The 21,532-nt window shown below is 31.7% G+C and overlaps 1 protein-coding gene across 1 annotated transcript; it reads left to right on the top strand.

The window, feature by feature from the left end:
- Window positions 1–16,165: 16,165 nt before the first annotated feature.
- Window positions 16,166–21,168, top strand: LOC131151698 (polygalacturonase At1g48100). Its single transcript, XM_058103060.1, has 7 exons — window positions 16,166–16,366; window positions 18,565–19,021; window positions 19,133–19,300; window positions 19,404–19,448; window positions 19,584–19,791; window positions 19,886–19,967; window positions 20,412–21,168. Exons 2-7 carry the CDS (start codon window positions 18,596–18,598, stop codon window positions 20,914–20,916), a joined length of 1,434 nt encoding a protein of 477 aa, XP_057959043.1. The 5' UTR covers window positions 16,166–16,366; window positions 18,565–18,595; the 3' UTR covers window positions 20,917–21,168.
- The last annotated feature ends 364 nt before the right edge of the window (window positions 21,169–21,532 follow it).

The following is a 21,532-nucleotide window of genomic DNA, read 5'->3' as shown; positions in this document are numbered from 1 at the left end:
GGTAGTCGTAGATCGACTGACGAATACTGCCCATTTCTTGCCTATTAGAGTTAATTACTCCTCAAATAGACTGACAGAGTTATATATACAAGAGATAGTTAGAATGCATGGCGTGCTAGTGTCCATAGTTTCAGATTGAGACCCACGGTTCACATCCCTTTTCTGGAGGAGTTTGCAAGGAGTCATGGGTTCTTAGTTGTCATTCAACACAACATTTCATCCTCAAACGAATGGGCAAACGGAGAGGATGATACATATATTAGAGGATATGCTTCGTGCATGTGTGTTTGACTTTGGAGGCAGTTGGATACGATATATATCGCTAGTTGAGTTTGCGTATAATAACAGTTATCAGACCAACATTGTAATGACACCATTTGAGACATTATATGGCAGGAGGTGTCGATCCCCGTTATATTGGGATGATGTTGGGGAACGTCAGATGTTTGGGCCAGAGCTGATACAACAGACTAAGGATAAAGTCAGACTTATCAGAGACAGGATCAGAATAACACAAAGTCGGTAGAAAAGTTATGCAGATACTCACCAACGAGAGTTAGAGTTTGATGTTGGGAATCACGTGTTTCTAAATGTGGCACAGCTGAAAAGAGTTATGAGGTTTGGGAGGAAGGGTAAACTAAGCCCCAGGTATATTGGACCATTCTAAATTCTTAAAATAGTGGGTCTAGTTGCCTACGGGTTGGCATTACCGCTGGTTTTGACTAGGATTCACGATGTATTTCACGTTTCCATGTTGAGGAAATATGTCCCAGGTTCCTCCTATGTGATCAGATATGAGGTACTGGAGCTTACTGATGCTTTGTCTTATGAAGAAGTGCCAGTGCAGACTTTTGATCAGAAATAGCAAGAGTTGCGTACAAAAAGCATACCACTGGTAAAAGTTCTATGGCGTAACCATGCAGTAGAGGAAACTTCTTTGGAATTAGAGGAGCAGATGCACCAGAAATATCCACATCTCTTCAGTGGGAACTAGAGTTAAGGTATGTATTTTGATTTGTATAGTATATGATAGGTAGAGTTTTGGTTTTCAATTAAAAATGGTTTTTGGGTGAATTTTATTTCAATGGTTGTAATCATCCAAAACCCCTTTGTAACCACGGTATTCCTCCACCATAAGTGAGGGTAATTAATAAAATGGTGGTATTTTTTCTTAAGAATGAGAATATGATAAATGGCAAATTTCGAGGACAAAATTTTATAAGGAGGGGAGAATGTAAAGACTCGAAAAATTAAAATTAATAAAAGTAAGAAAAGAAAGAGAGAAGGAAGAAAGGAAGGAGAACAGCAGGGATTCATCGACGAACTCAGAGTCTCTGTCGACGAAGTACACATGTCTCGTCGATGAGAAGATGCCAAGAGTTTGGGGAATTTTAGGAAATTTATGGTTCGTTGACGAACTAGCCTCCTCATCGATGAAATGCCTTCATGGGTTCAACGACGAAATACTTGAACTCGTCGAAGAACGTCAGCCTATAAATAGTGGAAACCCTCATTTTAGCAGCATTTTCTCTCTCCTCTCACTCTCTCACTCTCTAGACCCGCGGTTCTCTCTCCTTCTTTCTTTGTTTTCAGCTTCGTTACAGCCCAATTTGACGACCGGGAATCGCCAAGAGGTTCCTGGGAAGATTCTTTGCAACTTAAGCGGAGTAGATTTTCAATTTGGAGTTTCGGGGCTCCATCTCAAAATCAGGGTAAGTAAGATATTTTAGGGTTTAATGGGTTGTTTGAAGTATTTGAAACTTAAAATGTATTGAATGAAAGTTGTTTTGGGAAATGAGTTGTTTAACTTGGGAAAATGTGATTTTAGGGTTTTGAGCTACGAACGCCGATGAGCGTATGTTTTAGGGTGTTAAGAGGCCTCTCAATGAGTCAAGTAAAGAGAATAAATTATAGTAGTTTTTTATGAAAATTATTAGTTGAGAAATATGAGAAAAATGAAATATGATATTTTTCCTAAAATTTATTATGATATGATTATCAGAAGAAAATTGTGTGCTTATACTAAAATGTATTTGAAATTGGGTTGAATGATTTATATTGGGAATATGAGATTATGAATTGTGAATTGGGATATGGAATTTGAAATGTGGGAAATGATGAAAATTGATTTGTACTGGAAAATGATAAATATGAGGTATGGAAATGCTTTATTGAGAAATGTGAATAATGTAAAATGAGATGCGTATATGTTAGTATGAGATGAAATGAGTTGTGAATACTAATATGTGAATATGAAAATGAAAATGAAATATTACAATGTGAATACTGCAATATAGATATTGAAATGTGAATATGAGAAATGAGAAATATTGCAATGTAAAATTTTGCAATATGAAGATCGTGGCTCAATAGAGCACCATAAACATAATTAGTATCACAGCTCAACAGAGCACCATAAACATAATCAAGATCGCGGCTCAACATTGCATCATAAACATAATCAGTATCGCCATTCGACAGAGCACCATAAACATAATCAAGATCGCGACTCAATAGAGCACCATGTCCATGTTCACATTTCCGTATACAACCTATCATATCATATCTTGGGATGAATCCATCATATCCTAACTCGACATATAGTCGTCATACCCCAACTCGGCATATAGTCATCATATCCTAACTCGCCAATACTCTTTACATTCCCTGAGATTAGTACAAACAACAATTTCATTGTATAATAACATAAAAATCCAACATGTTTATTTGTGTAGTAAAAACATTCATTCTCATGCCACACGATTTGAGCATTAATCCATAATATGGTAAGTTGCTTGGGAAAAATATATTTTTATTAAAAATTATGTCTATTCATTTTCATTATTGTATCTAACTCAACATATGTATTTTTCGGGTAACAGAGACGATTAACTTACTCACTTTGGTCTTTCCCAAATACCCATATATATATAAAATAACCCAAAATCGTCATGATTATACACATGCTCCATTTTAATTGGTTAATCCTTAAAAACACCTGACATAATTTATTCATCTTACCTTTTTACTGGGAACGTGCCTACAAGTATCCTAAATCGACGTTCGTGGTGTTCGCAAAAATCCCTGTATTCACATACCTAAGTTTAATCAGCTCAATCTTGAAATTATAATTATCTAACATTCCTAAGCTCATGTGCTCCTGTTAATCCATTAAATTCTTTAAAAAATGCAGGTATGATCCACTTCCCATATTTAAATTTAATTTATAACATATTTAAAAACACTAATATGATCAAATCCCTATAGTTTAATATAATTTCAAAATATTCTCAAAAATCTAATTTAATAAAATCCCTGCAATTTAACATAATTCCAAAATATTCCCAAAAAACCTAACTTAACCAAATCCCTGCAGTTTAACTTAACTCTAAAGTATTCCCAAAAATCTAATATAATCAAATCTTGCAATTTAATTTAATTTCAGGAATATTTTTAAAAATATAATATAATCAGATCCTACAGTTTAATTTAATCTCAGGAATATTTTTAAAAATCTAATATAATCAAATTATGCAGTTTAATTTAATCTCGGGAATATTTTCAAAAAATCTAATATAATCAAGTACTACAATTTAATAATTAAATATTAAAATTTAATCGGTTAAATTTTTAAAATAACATATATAATTTATACTCCTCACCTTAATATTGGAATGGTGTCTATGATTCTCAAATCAAAAATTTGTCCCAGTTAAAATGTTGGTGGCTGAATTTTCCCAATGATATTTTCTGTTCTTCAATCAGCGCACGTTTCGTCGAAAAAATTGAGAAGAAAGAGAGAGATATTCAGGAGAGAGAGAAGGAGAGAGAGTGAGTGATCTCACACTTGGGGGGAGAGATTGGGGGGAGAGAACTCTCTAGATTCAATTTCAATTGAATAAAAGCTTCAGATTCCTATATATATATATATATATATATATAAAATATTATTATTATATTAATTATTATTTATATATATATTTATTTATTATTTAAGATGATAACCATAATAAAGTATAACTATTTTTGTGATCATTACATTTTCACCTAAAATTAAACTTTTATATTTAAGTAAAAAATAATAAAGATAAAAGACACTCATCTTACCTAAGATTTTGTAAAAAAAAAAAAAAATAGCAACTTTTCCCGAAATTTTAAAAATGTCACAAACAACTCCGAGATTTCCAAATCCCACAAATCTCTCTTGAGATTTATTAAAAAGAAACAAATCTCTATTAAAAAAAATTATCTTTTTGTAAAATACTATTTGATGTTTGTGTCTTTTTAATAAATTTTAGAAAATATTTTTAAAATTTTTAAAATCTCGAGAAGATTTTTTGAATTTGTGAAACCTTAAAAAAAATTATTATTTATTAATCAAATCTTACAAGAGGGAAATGTCTTTTATCTAATAATGAAAGTGCGGTCCATTATCCTCGGAAATTAATTGGGTGGCCGAAAACCTTCGATTATTAAATTTCATTTCCTTCAATGATCCAAGCGACAGTCTCTTATAATTTTGCCATATGAATCATTCCAATCTCCTCTCTCTGATTCCAATTTCAATTTCCGACAACCAAACACCACCTGACATTCATTACAACACACAGACAAACAGCTCTGCTGGTACGAAGCTGCGGCAGCCATTCCGCAAGGACAAGCAGCACCTAGGAAATTAGAACACTGCCGCAGCCCACAGATTTTCCCACGCAGAAAAGAGCCCCGAGCGGAAAGGACAGCAGCTTAAGAGCGCCGAGCCCACTCTCCGATTCCACGTGTCTGCTTGTTACTCATGGAACCCACGGGAATAATAGAATGGTAATTGCGGGAAATAAAATAAGAACAACGCCACGTGTCAGCGTCCTATTGTATCTTGTAGAATTTTCCAAATGCACGCAAGCTGCATAATGTACCATGTACAGTCGATGGGATCTCTGTTCGCTTGTGAAAAAGTGCATCACGAGACTCCGCAACGGTCCAAATGCAAAATCCAGCGGGTGACAAGGAAGATATGGCAAATGTTTTTTCTTTTTTTATTATTTATTTTTTTCTTAAGTAGCCTTTTGGATTCGGCATCTTTTAACATTCTCCAAATGTTACATTTGGATTATAAAATATAATAATATGTTATAATAGAAGATTGTGTACTTTTTTAGATATCGCTTCGGGTGTCCACGTCCGTTTAATGGTCCGCGACTAATCTCGTGCCCCGTGCCAGCCTGTCCCACAGCCCACGGAGAGGGTAAATTTCAGGAGCCCGCCGCAGGGTCTCTTTGACATTTATTTATATTGTTAATTTTTTATTTATATTGTCGATTTTTAATTATTTATTAAAAAATTGAAAATCAAATTTTATGATTTTAAGTTATTTTGAAAACTTATTAACAAAATTTTTAATATCTAAAAATAATTTTTTATTACATTATTCATTTTATACGCTTTCAAATTAAAATTAAAATTAAATAATTATATGAATTTAATATAATTAAACATATATATATTTCAAAAAATAATAATAAAACTAATTACAAAATACTTTTACTATTTTTCAATTGTCATGTCTAATAAAATTTTTTATTGTACAGTGAATTTTAGAAATAGTGCAATTAAACAAAATAATTATAATAAATTTTATTTATATTATTTGTAATTTGATTATTTTAATCATATTTTTATAATGTTATTTGATTTAAATATAAAAATGAATATTTTTTAGTTTGGTTTTTAATTTGTATTAATTTTATAAATGTTAACCAAATATGTTATCGGTTTTGTAGTTTTTAGTTTATGTTTCTAATTTTTTGTTTTTGTTCCTGATTTTCGCTTCTCTAATTTTTTACATTCATAACAAATGACTCTCATTTAATTGGGTTATTAAATGTTAGATTTTTTTAATATGGTTGAATATTTAGAACATGAATTTAATTCGATGCATATTCTTATTAATTCTTTGTTTAGCTTGTGTATCTTGTATATATTTTTGATGCCATCTGAATCAAATAAAAATATTTCATAAGTTACTCATCTCACATATTTCTCTAAAAGTGTCATTTTATAAAAATATTTTTGATTTTTCAAATTAAACATCCTCTAAAATAACACATAATAAGTATGGTAGTGGCTAGCATAGGTAGCATTAGGGGTGAGCATTATTCAAGTTTAACCAAATTAACCAATCGAGTTTGCTCGGTTCGGTTAAGTTACATATTTGGATAATTTCGGGTATTTGGTTTCTAGTTTGGGTATGGGAAATTTTAATTCGGTTAATTGTATTACCTGAATTACAAATTAATTAAAAATTAATATAAATTAGTAATATTATATATAACTTATATATTATATAATTGTTCAATTTTCTTAATTTATTTATTAAATCAATGTCATTTTTCTAATTCAACTCTTACAATCAAAAGAAGGGGTAAACATTAATTTTATAATTAATTTTAAAACTTACAATCATATTTTATTTTTAAAATTATATCGGTCTAATTCGGTTAACCGAATTACTCGAAAGTTGATTCGATCGGGTACGTTTCGGTTATGACACCTGATTCGGTTAGTTCGGTTAGAGATTATTGTTAATAGAAAATTTTGGTTAATTTAGTTAATTAACCGAATTTGACCGAACCGACCATTTACACATCCTTAGGTAGCATAAAATTGTGCCTTAAATTAAAATATCATATTATATCGTGAATGGGAAAGGCTCGAGTACGTCCTCTTCATCCTGTCGATATCACTGAATATAACATATTTTAAGTGAATAATCCTTATAATTTACCAAGTGAATTACCAGAAATGCCTCAGTGGATAGATCAAAATGTTTTGTCCTCCCAGTTTAGTGTCATGGATGGATTCGAAATACTTGCCTATATAAGAATTTTGAATCATTAGAAAAAAAAAATAGTACAACTCGATATTTTTTTAATCAGAACAAACTTAATTAATCACACAAATTGAAATTAAAATTTATGAACTTGTGGATAAGTTGAAAATTGTAATTAAACAAATTATAAGATCATAAGATCAATTAAAGGTGTTATGTTTCAAGCTAACTTTTTTGAATTGAATCAAACCTCTATTTCTTACTATCTAGATTAGGTTCTATTTGACTAATCATCAATCAATTAAGTTAGGACGTACTCCCATTGCCAAGAAGAAAAAAAAAGAAAAAGGTAAAAAGTAAAAACACATGATTGCTTCATGCTTAACGCAGCAGGTTTGGCAAATTAAGAGAAAGCACACGTCAAACTTGAAAAACTCGTGGTAGAAAACAAGAATCAAAATGACAAAATCCAGCACAAGAAAAGAATGAAGTCTGCAGTGGTTATAAGTCCTTTTATGGACATTGCTTATGGAATAAGCCCTATCATGGGACGCACTTTTGTTTTACAAAAAAGAAGAAAAAGGAAAAGGGGGTTGGGGGGCAAAAGTGCTTTTTACTTTTTCTTAATTTTATTTTTCTTGCTTTGACAGTTTGAGGGGACGTTGATGAACCAAATATTGAAATTGCTTGCATACATCCTCATGTGTTCAGTGCTGTTTGTTTGGATAGAAAAAGGCAAGTGGAAAAGAAAACTCCTTGCTTGAAAATGTTGGGAAGTGAAGTACCATCATTGCATCTCAAGAGCCATTATGAAGATTCAGTTTTCTATTAATCATCATCACCAACTAGAGTTTTAATTATTGTTTTTGGTTCACACTTAACTTCTAGATCTAACTCTAGGGTTTCATCTATAAAATCAAATCAGTTAAAGTTGACTTAAGTAGTGTTTGGTAGAATGAGTTGTAGGTTGTGGGTTAACCATATATATTAAACTTTAACACTTCCACGCACGTGCAGCCCGATAACACGTAGAGAGATAAACAAATGACAAATAATGCCACAGAATAAAGACGGGCGACAAGATTAGAACTCATGACCTCCTGATAACAAATTCTGATACCATGTTAATATTTTGAGAAACCACTGCACTTCAACGTGGGTGTGGATTGCTATATTTATATCAGAGCTTTAATAAGTTTTGAGATTTAATTTGAAATTTATGTAATTTTTTTAAAAAAAATTAATATAATTTTATATTATATTTTGTTCAAATCCAACTCTAGAAATTCATTCTCTCAAAGGTAATGGGTTAAGTAATGTTTTTATGAGCATGGATTTGAAAATGTTAATTTTATATTATATTTTATTTTTATCTAGGTCCTGTTTGGAGCTTATAAAATATCAAGGAAATGAAAGAAAAATATCAAAAAATCAATACTTTAATGTTTGGTTGTCAAGAAAAGTGAGAAAGGAAATAAAAAATATATATATCAAATCTACAAACTAAAATTTGGTTTTACTTATTATCAATATTTGATTTTTTTCTAATTTATAATCTTATTAAATCAAACTTTCACTTTTAATGAAATTTAATATAAAAAAATATAATGAAAAATAAGTTTCCTCCTTATTTTCCTTATTTATTTCCTCTATCCAATTAAAATCTTTGATTCTAAGATACCCATAGAAAATTGAAATTGGACTTTAATTTGTATGAATTATGTATAGATTTTCTTAAAGGTTCACACAAAATCAAATTCAAACCCCAAAATTCATGATCCCTAATATTGCTTTATATTATTTTTAAAAATATATTTTTTAAAAAAGTTTTTTTTTACAATTATTTTGATATCTATAAATAAAGAATGTTTAGTTGTTTTAGAACACTTAAACAAACTTTTTATTTTCTATCGTCTTAGTATAAATCTTTAAAAAGTAAACAATAAGTTTAAATTTTCATAATTCTTCACAAAATTGAAAAATAAAAAATGAAAAATATTTTCCATTGCTAAAAAGGTCCTAATATTTGAAACTCTAACATAAATTTGCCACTTACCTTTTGTAACAACTAATGATATTTGAATTAAAAGTTTCTATACCCATTACTTATAATTGAATTAGTTGTTGTTAACCGTTGATATAAATTTATGTCTACCATTTTATTAGATTTTTTTATATTATTAATGTGAACGTAACTCTATTCATAATTATTAATAGGAGCTAGGGGTGTACGAAAATTACCGAAAAATCGAAAACCTAACCGAAATCATAAGGGTTTTGGTTTTTTGGTATTTGGTTTCGATTTTGGTCTTAGAGAATGTAAATTTTTTATTTTGGTTTGCAAAATATAACCAAACCGAAAAATAAAAAAAAATTGATTTAAATTTATATCATATATAAAAATTAATATAATTACTTATTAGTATGTTAATACATGATTAGTCCATTTAATATTTAGAAATCAAAATGCCCAATAGACTCTCAACAACCCTTGTGAAAAGCAATTATTGAATATTAAAAACAATCAGTAAAAAATTGAAAAAAATTCATAATTGAACCACCGAATATTCGATTCTACAAGGGATAATAAATTCGGTTTGATTTTAGTTTCAGTTTGGGAATACTAAAACTGTAAGATTTGGTTCGGTTTTCGATTTGACCCATAAAATGAACCAGCGTGTGACTGTTAATTTAACTATTTAATAAGTATATATTTTTGTGTTTTTAATGTAGTCTTATAGTTTAACAGCATATCCTATTTAACTGATTCCAATAAATTTTTAAATTTAATTTTGATTAGCCATTATATAATAAACTAAGTGAATGAATAACAACTAACTTGTTTGCTCATTTACTCTTTTCAAATTTCTATCATTGTGCTACATCTAGCTATTTAATATTTTCCTTGAGTTTGGGTTGCTCTACCAAAATTTTTTAATTCCAAAATTACTAATTTGCATATCCCGAATAATAATTGAAAATTTCGTATTAGTTATTTTCAATGACACAAAAGTTTTAAATCTATACTAGATTTTTTTTTGTCAAGCTTTCGACGTTTTGACAATCTAAAAATTAATTAATCAAGTGGTAAAGGAAACTTATGACCTTGATGACCCCAAGGTCACGAATTTGATTATCCCTTAAGACATTATGTCGGTGAATTACCAGGAGTGTGTTAATGGGCATACGACTTTCACCTCTCGGGATTTGGTGCAGCATCATAGTATTCAAAGTGACGTGATAGTGGCTGAAATCTCCGAGTTATTAAAAAAAAAAAATTAATAAATAAATAAATAATCTAATCATACTAAAATTTAAAAAATTAAATAAATACAAATTAAAACAAAATTATCAACAGAAACAAATTAATGATGACATTAAAAAATCAATTACAACTCATTAATATCAAATCTCCTTAACTTTCTTCTACTAAAAAAGTTGACTCACTAATTTGTTTGCTCATTTACTCTTCAAATTTATATCATTGTGCTAAATCTAGCCATTCAATATTTTCCTTGAGCTTGGGTTCCTCTACCAAAATTTTTTTAATTCCAAAATTACTAATTTGAATATCCCAAATAATAATTTAAAATTTCAAAATTACACAAAAGTTTTAAATTTATATTAGATTTACATTTTGACAATCTAAAAATTAATTAATTAGTTTAAAAATAAATAATTAGATCATACTAAAATTACAAAAAAATAAATAAATATAAATTGAAAAAAAAATTATCAAATTAATGATGACATTAAAAACTCGATCATAACTCATTAATATCAAATCTCCTTAACTTTCTACCGCTAAAAGTGTTGACTCACTAAAAAGCTGTGCAAAAGGATTCCTGACAAAATTACCGCATCCCCTTACGTACATGCATGGCTTGCACGTATCAACCTGCCCAACTGTCCAGACTCCAACCCCACCTCATTAAATTAGTTACACTAATTGCCAAATATTTTATAGGTGGGGTGTAGAGATAAGCTTTTAGCTCCACTAGTGCCTTCCTTTTAGCATGTGCCACGTCATCAAATAATCTCTTTGTTCATCTTCAAATTTTTTTTTTGGGGGGTGGGGTGCCCGCCCAACATCGGCAAAAAGATAGCGGCTATAAAGAGATACTGATCTTTTAGGATCTGTTTGGATAAAAAAATTTATTTAAAAAAAAGAAAAAAAATTTTTTTTTGTGTTTTATTTTTCTATTAATAGTATGTTTAGGACTTGGAAAATATAAGAGAAAATAAAGGAAAAATATCAAGGAATTCTCGCTTTCATTTTTGGTTATCGAGAAAAGTAAGAAAAAAAATGAAAAATATACCAAGTTTATTAAATAAATTTTAATTTTACACATTAATATTTATTTTTTAAAAAAATTTTAGTCATATAAAAATAAATTTTCCTTTTTAATAAAATTTAATATAAAAAGGAAAATATAATGAAAAATGAGTTTACTCATTATTTTCTTTTTTTTTTCTTAAGTAAAATTCTTGATATAAACAAATTGTAATTATTATAAAAAAATGAAAGTTTGTTTTAATATGATTAAAAATTAAGAAAAATTAAACATTAATGATCCATAAAATCGAAATTTTGTTTATAGCATTTTTTTTTCTCACTTTACTCAATAACCAAAAACATGAAAATGTGAATTCCTTAATATTTTCTTTTCATTTTTTCAATATTTTATGAGTTTCAGATGGAGCCTAGAGGTTTCAAAAATCCTATAAATCTCCTCTAAGGTTTCAAGAATTTTAGGAACCTTCTTTGAGGTTTGCTAAAAAGACACAAACATCCTTTTATATTTTGAGATTTGTGTTTTTTGATAAACCTCATGAGAGGTCTGTGTTATTTTTAAAATCTCAAAAAAGATTTTTATCTTTTTACAAAATCTTAAAAAATATGGGTATCTTTTACTCCTTTTATGTAATGCCCCCGAACTCGAAAGTGAGGTACAGGGTGTTATTTTAAATAAATTTTTGATACCAATAAATATACAGCGGAAAAACTCCATAACAATTACCATAGTACTAAAAACCATCATTTATTACAATAAAAATTCCAGTATCACAGTAAAGTTCTGAAATCATAAAAAACATAAATAAAATAATAACAATTCTAATCAATGACCTTCTACCCCACCAACGCTTCCACTGCGCACTCTGATTACTGTCATACTCCTCATGATAGGATGAGACACCTCTCAGTAAAAATGAATAAATTATTACAGTGTGTTGCCAATGAGTTTTAGGATATCATATATATATAAATAACATTTAATACAGTAACATTCATGTTTACATATAAAACAATTAAACAGTTCTATAAACCAATATTTCTATCTCTTCATCCCTTAGATCATTTTTACGTATAAGCAATTCTATCTTTCGGTGACCACATCTGATGCATACCCACGCACTCACTGTGAGGCGTTACGTATCGTCGTCCCACACCAGCAAACTCTCGAGCTAAGTCCCGAGGATCAGAGCGTTATGTGTCGCCGTCCCCCTCTGCCTTGATATCACCAAACATATCCCTTAGATATATAATGATATCATGCAATAATACCATATATCTGACAATCGTTCCACTTTACTTTCAACAATTCCCGTGATCTCAACAGGATTACTTTATACAATAAACTAAAATATTCTCGTATCACACATTTAAATGATAAATCATATTTGATAACATTCATATAATCATATATCTCATAATATACTTAGATTAAAACCCACATCATTTCCACATACTTATAATCTTTAATTTAATTGGTTAATCATATCTTTAAAAACAGCTGACATAATTTATTCCCATTACCTGATCCTGAAGATCTACTTATCACTTTCCTAAAAATGTGTCTGCAGCTTTGAATCACAAAACCCTAACTTCCTTAACTTGTCGAGAAGAGAAATCCGACAAGCCGAGAATGGAGAACTGATCGAAAACCTAGCTGGAGTCTCGAAAGACCTTAGTAGAGAGAGAGAGAGAGAGACACGAAGGAGAGAGAGAAATCAGCGAGAGGGTCGAAACCCTAACAGAGAGAAAGAGAGGAGAGCAAATAATGAAATAAAAATGACTTAAATCCTATTTATAGGTTTTCAGCCCCGCAAGAAATCGTTGATGATTTTCCTGAGATTTCTGAAACCGTCGACAGTTAGTCTTATATCAAACCTTTGTCCGACTAAAATCGTCAATGGTTTTTTTGTGGGTTGCTGAAACTGTTGACAGTTTGGTGCTGTTCAAACCATTTATTTTCTTTTCCTTGCTTTTATTTCCCTTTTATTTATTTTATTTTCTTTTCTTAGTTCAGGTTCCTGCATTTTTTATATCATTTGGGTCCACTGAGGGTTTGTTTTGTTGTTTTTTAAAAACCATTAATTCGAGGGATCAAACTTGAAATATTTTCTGAATATTGGCTCAAATCACTTTTGTTTTGACTATTGGTGGACAGACACTATACAATTTTCTTAAGAAAAAAATTATATTTGTTTTTAAACAATATTTGTAAAGAAAAATGAATATATAAATTTCATAAGAAGAGAAATTATGATTAATTATTAAGACATTTTAAAGTTGATTAAGAAAGAAAAACTGCCTTTCTAAATCATGTTTTGAAAAAGTGAACTTTAGATCGCATGTTAAAATAATAATAAAAAAATTTATTTAAATAACTAACCTAGCTTGTGGGGTAAGATCATCCAAATACTTTTAAAAACATTAAAAGTCACAGATTCACGTGATAAAAATAAAGAAGAGACGATTGTGAGTGAAAAATACTTATGAAGAGATAAAGGAATTAGGGCTGTGATTAAGAGCTCAAGTTCGACTCATTTATTTAAAAGAGAGTTCGAACTTGACTTTAGTTTAAAATATCTTGTTTGATTTGGACTTGTTTAATATATATATATATATAAAACTCGAGTTTGGTTTGATTTTGACTTCACTAAAGCTAATTTCATATTAATAAATAAGCCGAACTTAACTCGACTAAAACTTGTTTTAAACTAATAAATGAACCAAATCAGTAAACTAATTAAATTAATTGACAGTTAATAAATATAATTAGAGAAAAATATATTATAAAGTAAAAAATTAAAATTAAATATTTAATAAGATTAATGTTGAATTTGTTTACGAACCTAATATCAAATTAGTTCACAAGCTTAATATTAAGTTAGTTCACTCATTACTAATGAACTAATAAATAAACTAATAAATGAGTTGACTAGTGAGATACTAAATCAATTGATTCGCAAATTTAATAAGCCGAGTATAAGTCAACTTGAACTTAACTTGTTTAATTCGTAAGTTTAGAATTTGAACTCAAAGTTTGCTCATTTAACTTAATAAATGAGTTCAAATAATCCATTTGGTTGAGTTTGGAATAATTTAGGGGCGGTTTGGCTTGCCTTATCTGGAGTCCTGAAAGCAAATCATTGCTAAAATTTTTTCATTGAAACTGCGTTTAGAGAACTCCATTTTTCTTTTAATCTCTTTTATTTTAAAAAAATTCCCGTGATACTTAAAGCACCAACCCGTGAACAGCCCAATAACACGTGGCAGAACTGTGTTGGCAGTTGAGAGTTGCACAACGCCTGCATGTGAGTTTTTGGTGCTGGGAATTTGGGGCCCAGGCGGGCTATCCCCGAGCAATCATAGGAACCACTGGCCCATGATAAACGGCCGCCCATTCTAACACAGCCAATGGCTGGAGCGCGTGCGGCGCGTGACCAACGAAAATAAACAGATTAGTTCCTTGGTTCGGTAATTATCCCAAAAATATTTTTTATTGTCACTATCAAAATAAATTCTTAGAAAGAAAATATCAATGTTTGATAAAACAATTTTAAATTAACTGAAATATTTAAAATGGTCAAAATAAATATTTTATTTTAAGATACAAGAATATAGAATACTTTAGAATATTTAAAAAATCAAGAAAATAATACATTTAAAATTATATATTTTTTAAAAATTGATATTTTTTAAAAGTTGAAAAAATGTTACTATGAACTTTTACTTTTCAAAAAAATTTTAATCTAAAAATATAAAATAAATTTACCTTAAGATAAAGAGACAAGAATAGTAAAGTTTTACAAGCATACTTTTAGGCTTATTAAAGCTTTCAATGAATTAAAAATTTTATTTTTTTTCAAAAATAAAATACAAAAAAAAAAAATTTCAATGCATAGCGTAAAATTTATTCATGACAATGATGAGAAAAAGTATTTTGAAATAATACGAATCAGATTCTAAAACTCAATAAAACAGGATTACCCATATTTTTTTACTTTTGATTTGGTATACTTTTTGTCTAATTATCAATTGATCAATGTCTTTGTACTTTCGATATTTATATATGGCACCCTTTATTCTTTCTTGAGTTTTTTCTATAATAATAATGCTTTACTGTCATTTATACAAAAACACTTTTCAAAATTTATACATATATTTCATCAAATGAGATTTTTAAAAATGGCAAATTATATATTAGATAAGATATATTTAGAATAAAGATGAATATATGACATCGTCGGTGACAAAAATATTTTCCTCAGATGTCAGTTTTAAATATGCAAAACCATACCATATAAGAATGAATATGACGAATTAGATAATATATCTATTTTTTAAAAATAAAAACATCAAAATAAATATTTAAAGGTTTTAATTAATCAATACTTGTTTTAATGTGTGTAGCTGCATATATATATATATATATATATATATATACATACGTACATACATTAAAAAAATATATATATTTTATTTTTTTTATGACTCAAGAACTCTAATCACTATCGCGCCACATCGGGCACAATGGTGTGACACCAAATACGGAGGTAAAAATTTGCTGCCCGTCTATTGACACATTCCTGATAATTCCTTACGTAATGCCTTAGGGGAAAATCAAACACCAACAATTAGCTAAATGGATGAATTTGTATGAAGATAGTGAAACACTCTTCTCCTGTGTAGCCTTCCCACGCCCTGTTCACATAAAACACCAAAACCCCTAGTTAGAAACACAAGAAAAATAAATAAATAATTTAATAAATAAGAGAGAGAAAAATAAATTAATTATTTAATAAATAAGAGAGAGAGAGAGAGAGAGAGAGAGAGAGGGAGTTGCTCAAAATCAAAGCGAGGCTCGAAGCAAAGCAGGACCATCCATGAGCCAATTCCAACCATTGTTGTCTGTAAATTGAAAACGCCCGTGACGTACACACGTGACATGTCAAGACAACAAAAATTGCATGCATTATTAAATTATTATTATAATTCAAATTCCAAATATATCCTCTCTTTCCGCCACCAGAAAAGCGAACCATTTCCAACCAACTCTATAAAAAGCCTCCGCCCACTAATGCCATGAGCAATTATTGTTCGTTCATTCATTCCTTACACAGCATATTCGAAATTCCTCCGCCGCTGCCGCCGGCGCCGAGCACGTCCACGGTGGCCGGAAATTCCCCACCATTACCCCCTCAGGTTAATTAAGCTTCCTCCGGCCGCCGGAAATCGATATAGTCGATCAGGTAATTAATCAACTACTGAATGCATGATTAATGTTTATAGAATTCATTAATTTATTTTTATTTATATTGTTATTTTTACTATTTTTGCATTCAACCCACCCGTGAATTGGATTAATAGTGTTGTCGGGCACCTGGGACAGGCCGTCTGCTAAACAACAATGGAGATTCACGAGACTACTCTATAGATATATCACTCATGATGAGCTACTTTTACATCAGCAATGCACATGCATTCACCTGGCCTGCACCCTGCACATCGATTGCACCTCCCCATTTTTTGTTTTGATTTTCTTCATCATTATAACTAACCCTTTTGCCATTATAATAAATTATCCTATATATATATATATATATATATATATATATATATATAGCCACATATATATATTTTTTATTTTTTTAAAAATAATTTGAGGATTTCAATCACCATCGCGTCACTTTAAACACTATGGTGCGATACCAAATCTGGAAGTAAAAGCCACTTGGGGACTCCACTCATCATCGTGCCATTTTGAACATTATGGTGCGATACCGAATCCGGGGGTGAAAGCGCCCCGTCCATTGACGTACCCTTAGTAATTCACTAATATAATGTCTCAAGGAAAAATCGAATCCGTAATCTTGGGATCACTAAAATCACAAGTTGTCTTTATCGGCCACTTGAGCTGGTCCCATTGGGCAGCCACAAATATTTTGCTATAATAGCAAATTGGGACCCTCTTCTGTCTCTCATTCTAGGTTAATTAATTTCCATTTAGTTTTATTATTACAATAATTTAATTTATTTATTTTATTAATTTATCCGTGATGAACTTTGATTTTCACATTTATAAAAATCATGTAAGTATATATTTATAAATGTATATAAGCGTGTACATAAATAAATACATGGAAGCACATCAACCAATAATGATTTTGGCAGTATTTCATGTGATCCGAACTCTAGATGGTTCCTTGATTGATCAACTGGCAGGAGAGAGAAAGCGAGGGGAATATAATAAATGAAAATACACAAGTCTTCATTTATTAATGTACTTGGCAACTAACAATTACTGGGATTCTTTAGACTTGCATTTGATATTATATACACACACATGTTACGCAACTGTTATTGTTATATTAATAGATTTGCTCATGTACAATTTGCTCCATTAATTATATTCTCACCCAATTATTTATGTGTTTGTAGCGATTTTGATAATTTCACTTATTTTAAGTTGTGTTTGGAAATATAAATTTGAGTATTGAATTTGAAGTTTGGTGAATTTAATTATATAAATTTTAATATAATTTTATATTATATTATATTCAGATTCAAAACAAATGCAAATCTAAAACCGCTTCAAATATAGGGTAATGATATTTTTGACGATTACCAATGTCATATTAACACTAAGAATGAAATTTTCTAATAAAACAATTTAACACATTAATACATTATTTGTATTATATATATAAATATACACGTATACTACGTTACAAATTAAGTGAATTGAAATAAATAAATAAGTATATACACTTATTAAAAATATGTCCTCTTATGTTATTAATATATGTATAATCAAAGGGAAGTAAGTTTTTGAGAGACACACCCCTTTGTTTGGAAGGAAGCATGCAAACAAGTTCAAAGATTGACATCTGGATTTGGCACACTGTTCCTCAAAAAAGAAATAAGAGACATCAAATTAAACTGTTGCAGGCAGATGCAAAATATGCAATCAGCCCAACCTTAGTTCTGTTCACCTCCTTAACATATACGTGTAAAAACAAGACAGGAAGGCATTGAACAAAAACAAAATGGAAACAGAGGGAAAGGTTGAGAAAGTAGCTTAGCTAGAAAGTGGAAACCCTTAAGAGTTACCCACAGGGCCAAAGAAACCAGCAAATGCCAACTCCTCCTAAACCCCTCACCAGTTAGCTCCTCACTTCCTCTGTAGACAAATGGCCAATGCCATTCCCATCAACCTGAGCTCGACACGTGTCGCTCTCGCCATTGAGAACTGTTTAATCCCCTCAGATGAGCTTTGATCAGTACTATAAATCACAGCCTCACATCTTCCTCTTCAATGCTCCTTACCTCGAACGACTGTTACATGTATATATATATATGGAACTCAATTTTTTTTAAAAAAAATTTCACTGCTTGGGTTCATCCCCCCCTCCATTTGTTAATGCGTGTCATTTTTTTCTTCTCTTAGAGTTTAACAATCATCAGATTCATCGCTTCACATGGAGTTTGTGGGTGGGCTTCTCTTCATATGGGTTACTGCAGTGCTGCTGTTTCAGAATTCGAGCAATGTGGATGGGAGATACCATCGGCACAAGAAACAGAGGACTAGGGGGTCCAACTGGGGAACCCCTGTTCCTGGACCCCCTGTTTATTCCCATGATCCTCCTCAAGCCCCTGCTTCTCCTTCTCCATCGCCTTCCGATCCCACCGGTCCCGGGGATTCGAGCTCAGACCCTCGCATTTTCGACGTAACGTCCTGTGGAGCCGTCGGAGACGGCAAGAGCGATGACACGGCGGCGTTCCGGGAGGCATGGAAGGCAGCGTGTGCGGTGGAATCCGGCGTTCTTCTGGCTCCTTCCGCTCATGTTTTCAAAATCACTTCCACAATCTTTTCAGGCCCCTGCAAGCCAGGACTAGTGTTCCAAGTAAGAATTTGAGTTAAAACACGGAGTGTTGTTCTCATTTAGGCCAATTGTTCTAATGAATAATTGAACAGAATCCATGTGAATTGTTAATGTAATCCTTTGTGTGAGAAGGTGGACGGGGTTCTAATGCCGCCGGACGGTCCTGAAAACTGGCCGAAAGCCGACAGCGACAAGCAATGGCTTGTGTTCTACCGGCTTGAGAAGATGACATTCACGGGAAGTGGAACCATTGAAGGGAATGGCCAGAAATGGTGGGATCTCCCCTGCAAGCCTCACAGGGTAATTTACCTTTACGTTTCACCGTGAACAATTTCTGTGCCTCTGCCTCTGCTCGATGGAAACTAAAGCTGAAATTAACTGACGGTCTTGAATTCCATTTCAGGGTCCTCACGGATCAACATTGCCTGGACCATGCGACAGCCCTGCTGTAAGTACAAATGGCCCAGAACCCACTTCATGCTTGCATCAACAATACCAGTATTCTGTTTTTTTCCCCTTAATTTATCCTTCATGATGAGAAATCTAGTGATTAGTTAACAGCGTGGGTACCTCTCTGTTTCAGTTGATTCGGTTCTTCATGAGCAGTAGTCTGGTGGTTCGGGGCTTACGGATTCAGAACAGTCCTCAGTTCCATATGAAGTTTGATGGGTGTGAAGGAGTTCTGATAGAGAAGCTGGTCATTTCCTCCCCAAAGCTCAGCCCCAACACCGATGGCATCCACGTTGAGAACACAAAGTCTGTAGGAATATACAATTCCATTATAGGAAACGGTAATTGAATGATGAATTCGTGTCCAATTTACCCAATTTGAAAATTAATTAATGATATATTTGACTGTAAATTTGCGACTCTGTTAATGTGCAGGTGACGATTGCGTTTCCATTGGACCTGGTTGTTCTAATGTGGATATCGAGGGTGTCACCTGCGGGCCTAGTCATGGGATCAGGCATGTGTTTTTCTTTTTCTTTTTATTCGTTTTCTGTTAATGAGAACTACTCCCCACTAGTTGTCAACTTTTAACTTCAGACTTTATTAGTATGTCATTCCTATCTGAAAATTACTCCTTATAAATATATATCTACCCACTAACTAGTTGTTTGGTTGACAAAATGTTAAGAGGGATTTTGAGATAGTTAGAAATCTTGAGACTCAAATAATCTGCATAGATTCAAGAATTTGTTCCAATTTTTTTACTATATATTTTTTTATAAAAATAAAAATTTATGTTTATATGATTAAAAAAGTAAATGTTACTAATATGTAAAAATTAAAATTACTTTTATACATTGAACGTCATGAGCCCCAGGAGAGAAATTCTCATAGATATATATTTTTCCTAGCTAGGTTATGTAAAATAATTTGTGCACGCTACATATTTGATGCTATGCAGCATTGGAAGCCTAGGGGTGCACAACTCGCAGGCCTGCGTCTCCAACATATCGGTTCGAAACGTAAACATAAAGGACTCGGACAACGGGGTGAGGATCAAGACATGGCAGGGGGGGTCGGGGTCGGTGTCGGCGGTGTCGTTCGAGAACATCCAGATGGAGAACGTCACCAACTGCATCATCATAGACCAGTACTACTGCTTGGCCAAGGGCTGCCTCAACCAGACCTCCGCCGTCTACGTCACCGACGTGTCCTACAAGAACATCAAGGGCACCTACGACGTCCGCCGCCCTCCCATCCACTTCGCTTGCAGCGACGCCGTACCCTGCACCAACATCACGCTGTCCGAAGTCGAGCTGCTCCCGGCGGAGGGGGAGCTCGTCGACGACCCCTTCTGCTGGAACGCCTACGGCACCCAGGAGACCCTCACCATACCCCCCATCACTTGCCTGCAGGACGGAGAGCCCCAGTCTGTAGTGGAGGGCTCCCCTTATCACTGTTCATGAATCTCCGAGATACATAGACATTAAGAGATCAGAGTTCCTTTTTTTTTTTTTTTTTTTTTTAATTTCTTTGGTGTGAGAGAAATGGTAGATAGATAGGCTCCATCCCTTTTGGGGTTGTTCCCTTATTGCGAGATGAGAGATGCAGTAGGTCGAGATGGGTCTATTTAATTTTCGCCCTACACTCTATATTGCTGTGATAGGATTATAATTGAATTTCATATATAATATATAGGTGTGAAAGGCATTATAATTTGGATTTCATTTACCCACGCACAATGCAACATAATCACTGCCAAATGTATTGGGCTTGTTAGTTGGGTTGTTTTGTGTTTTTGGTCTTGCCTATAATACGACAGAATTTTTCTTAATATGAGATCATTTTATGTGTTTGGACTTTTTTCTTACCTATAATTTTTGGCAAAATTGTCAGATTTTGTTAAAAAAAAATCAAATTAATTTTATTATGTCCTTACCTCACTTGAATTTTAATCTTATTATAAGTTTAAGACCAAATATATTAGCTAAGTCATTTGGCTATGATAATCTTAAACATAGAGTCAAATTTAGACGGACCAACTTAAAATTGTGTAAAAATTTAGAAAACAATTTCACCACT

The sequence above is a fragment of the Malania oleifera genome, chromosome 3, assembly GCF_029873635.1.
Source record: "Malania oleifera isolate guangnan ecotype guangnan chromosome 3, ASM2987363v1, whole genome shotgun sequence".
In the NCBI taxonomy this organism is placed as follows: domain Eukaryota; kingdom Viridiplantae; phylum Streptophyta; class Magnoliopsida; order Santalales; family Ximeniaceae; genus Malania; species Malania oleifera.
The sequence above is the reverse complement of the archived record's forward strand: the minus strand, read 5'-3'. Positions and strand labels throughout refer to the sequence as shown.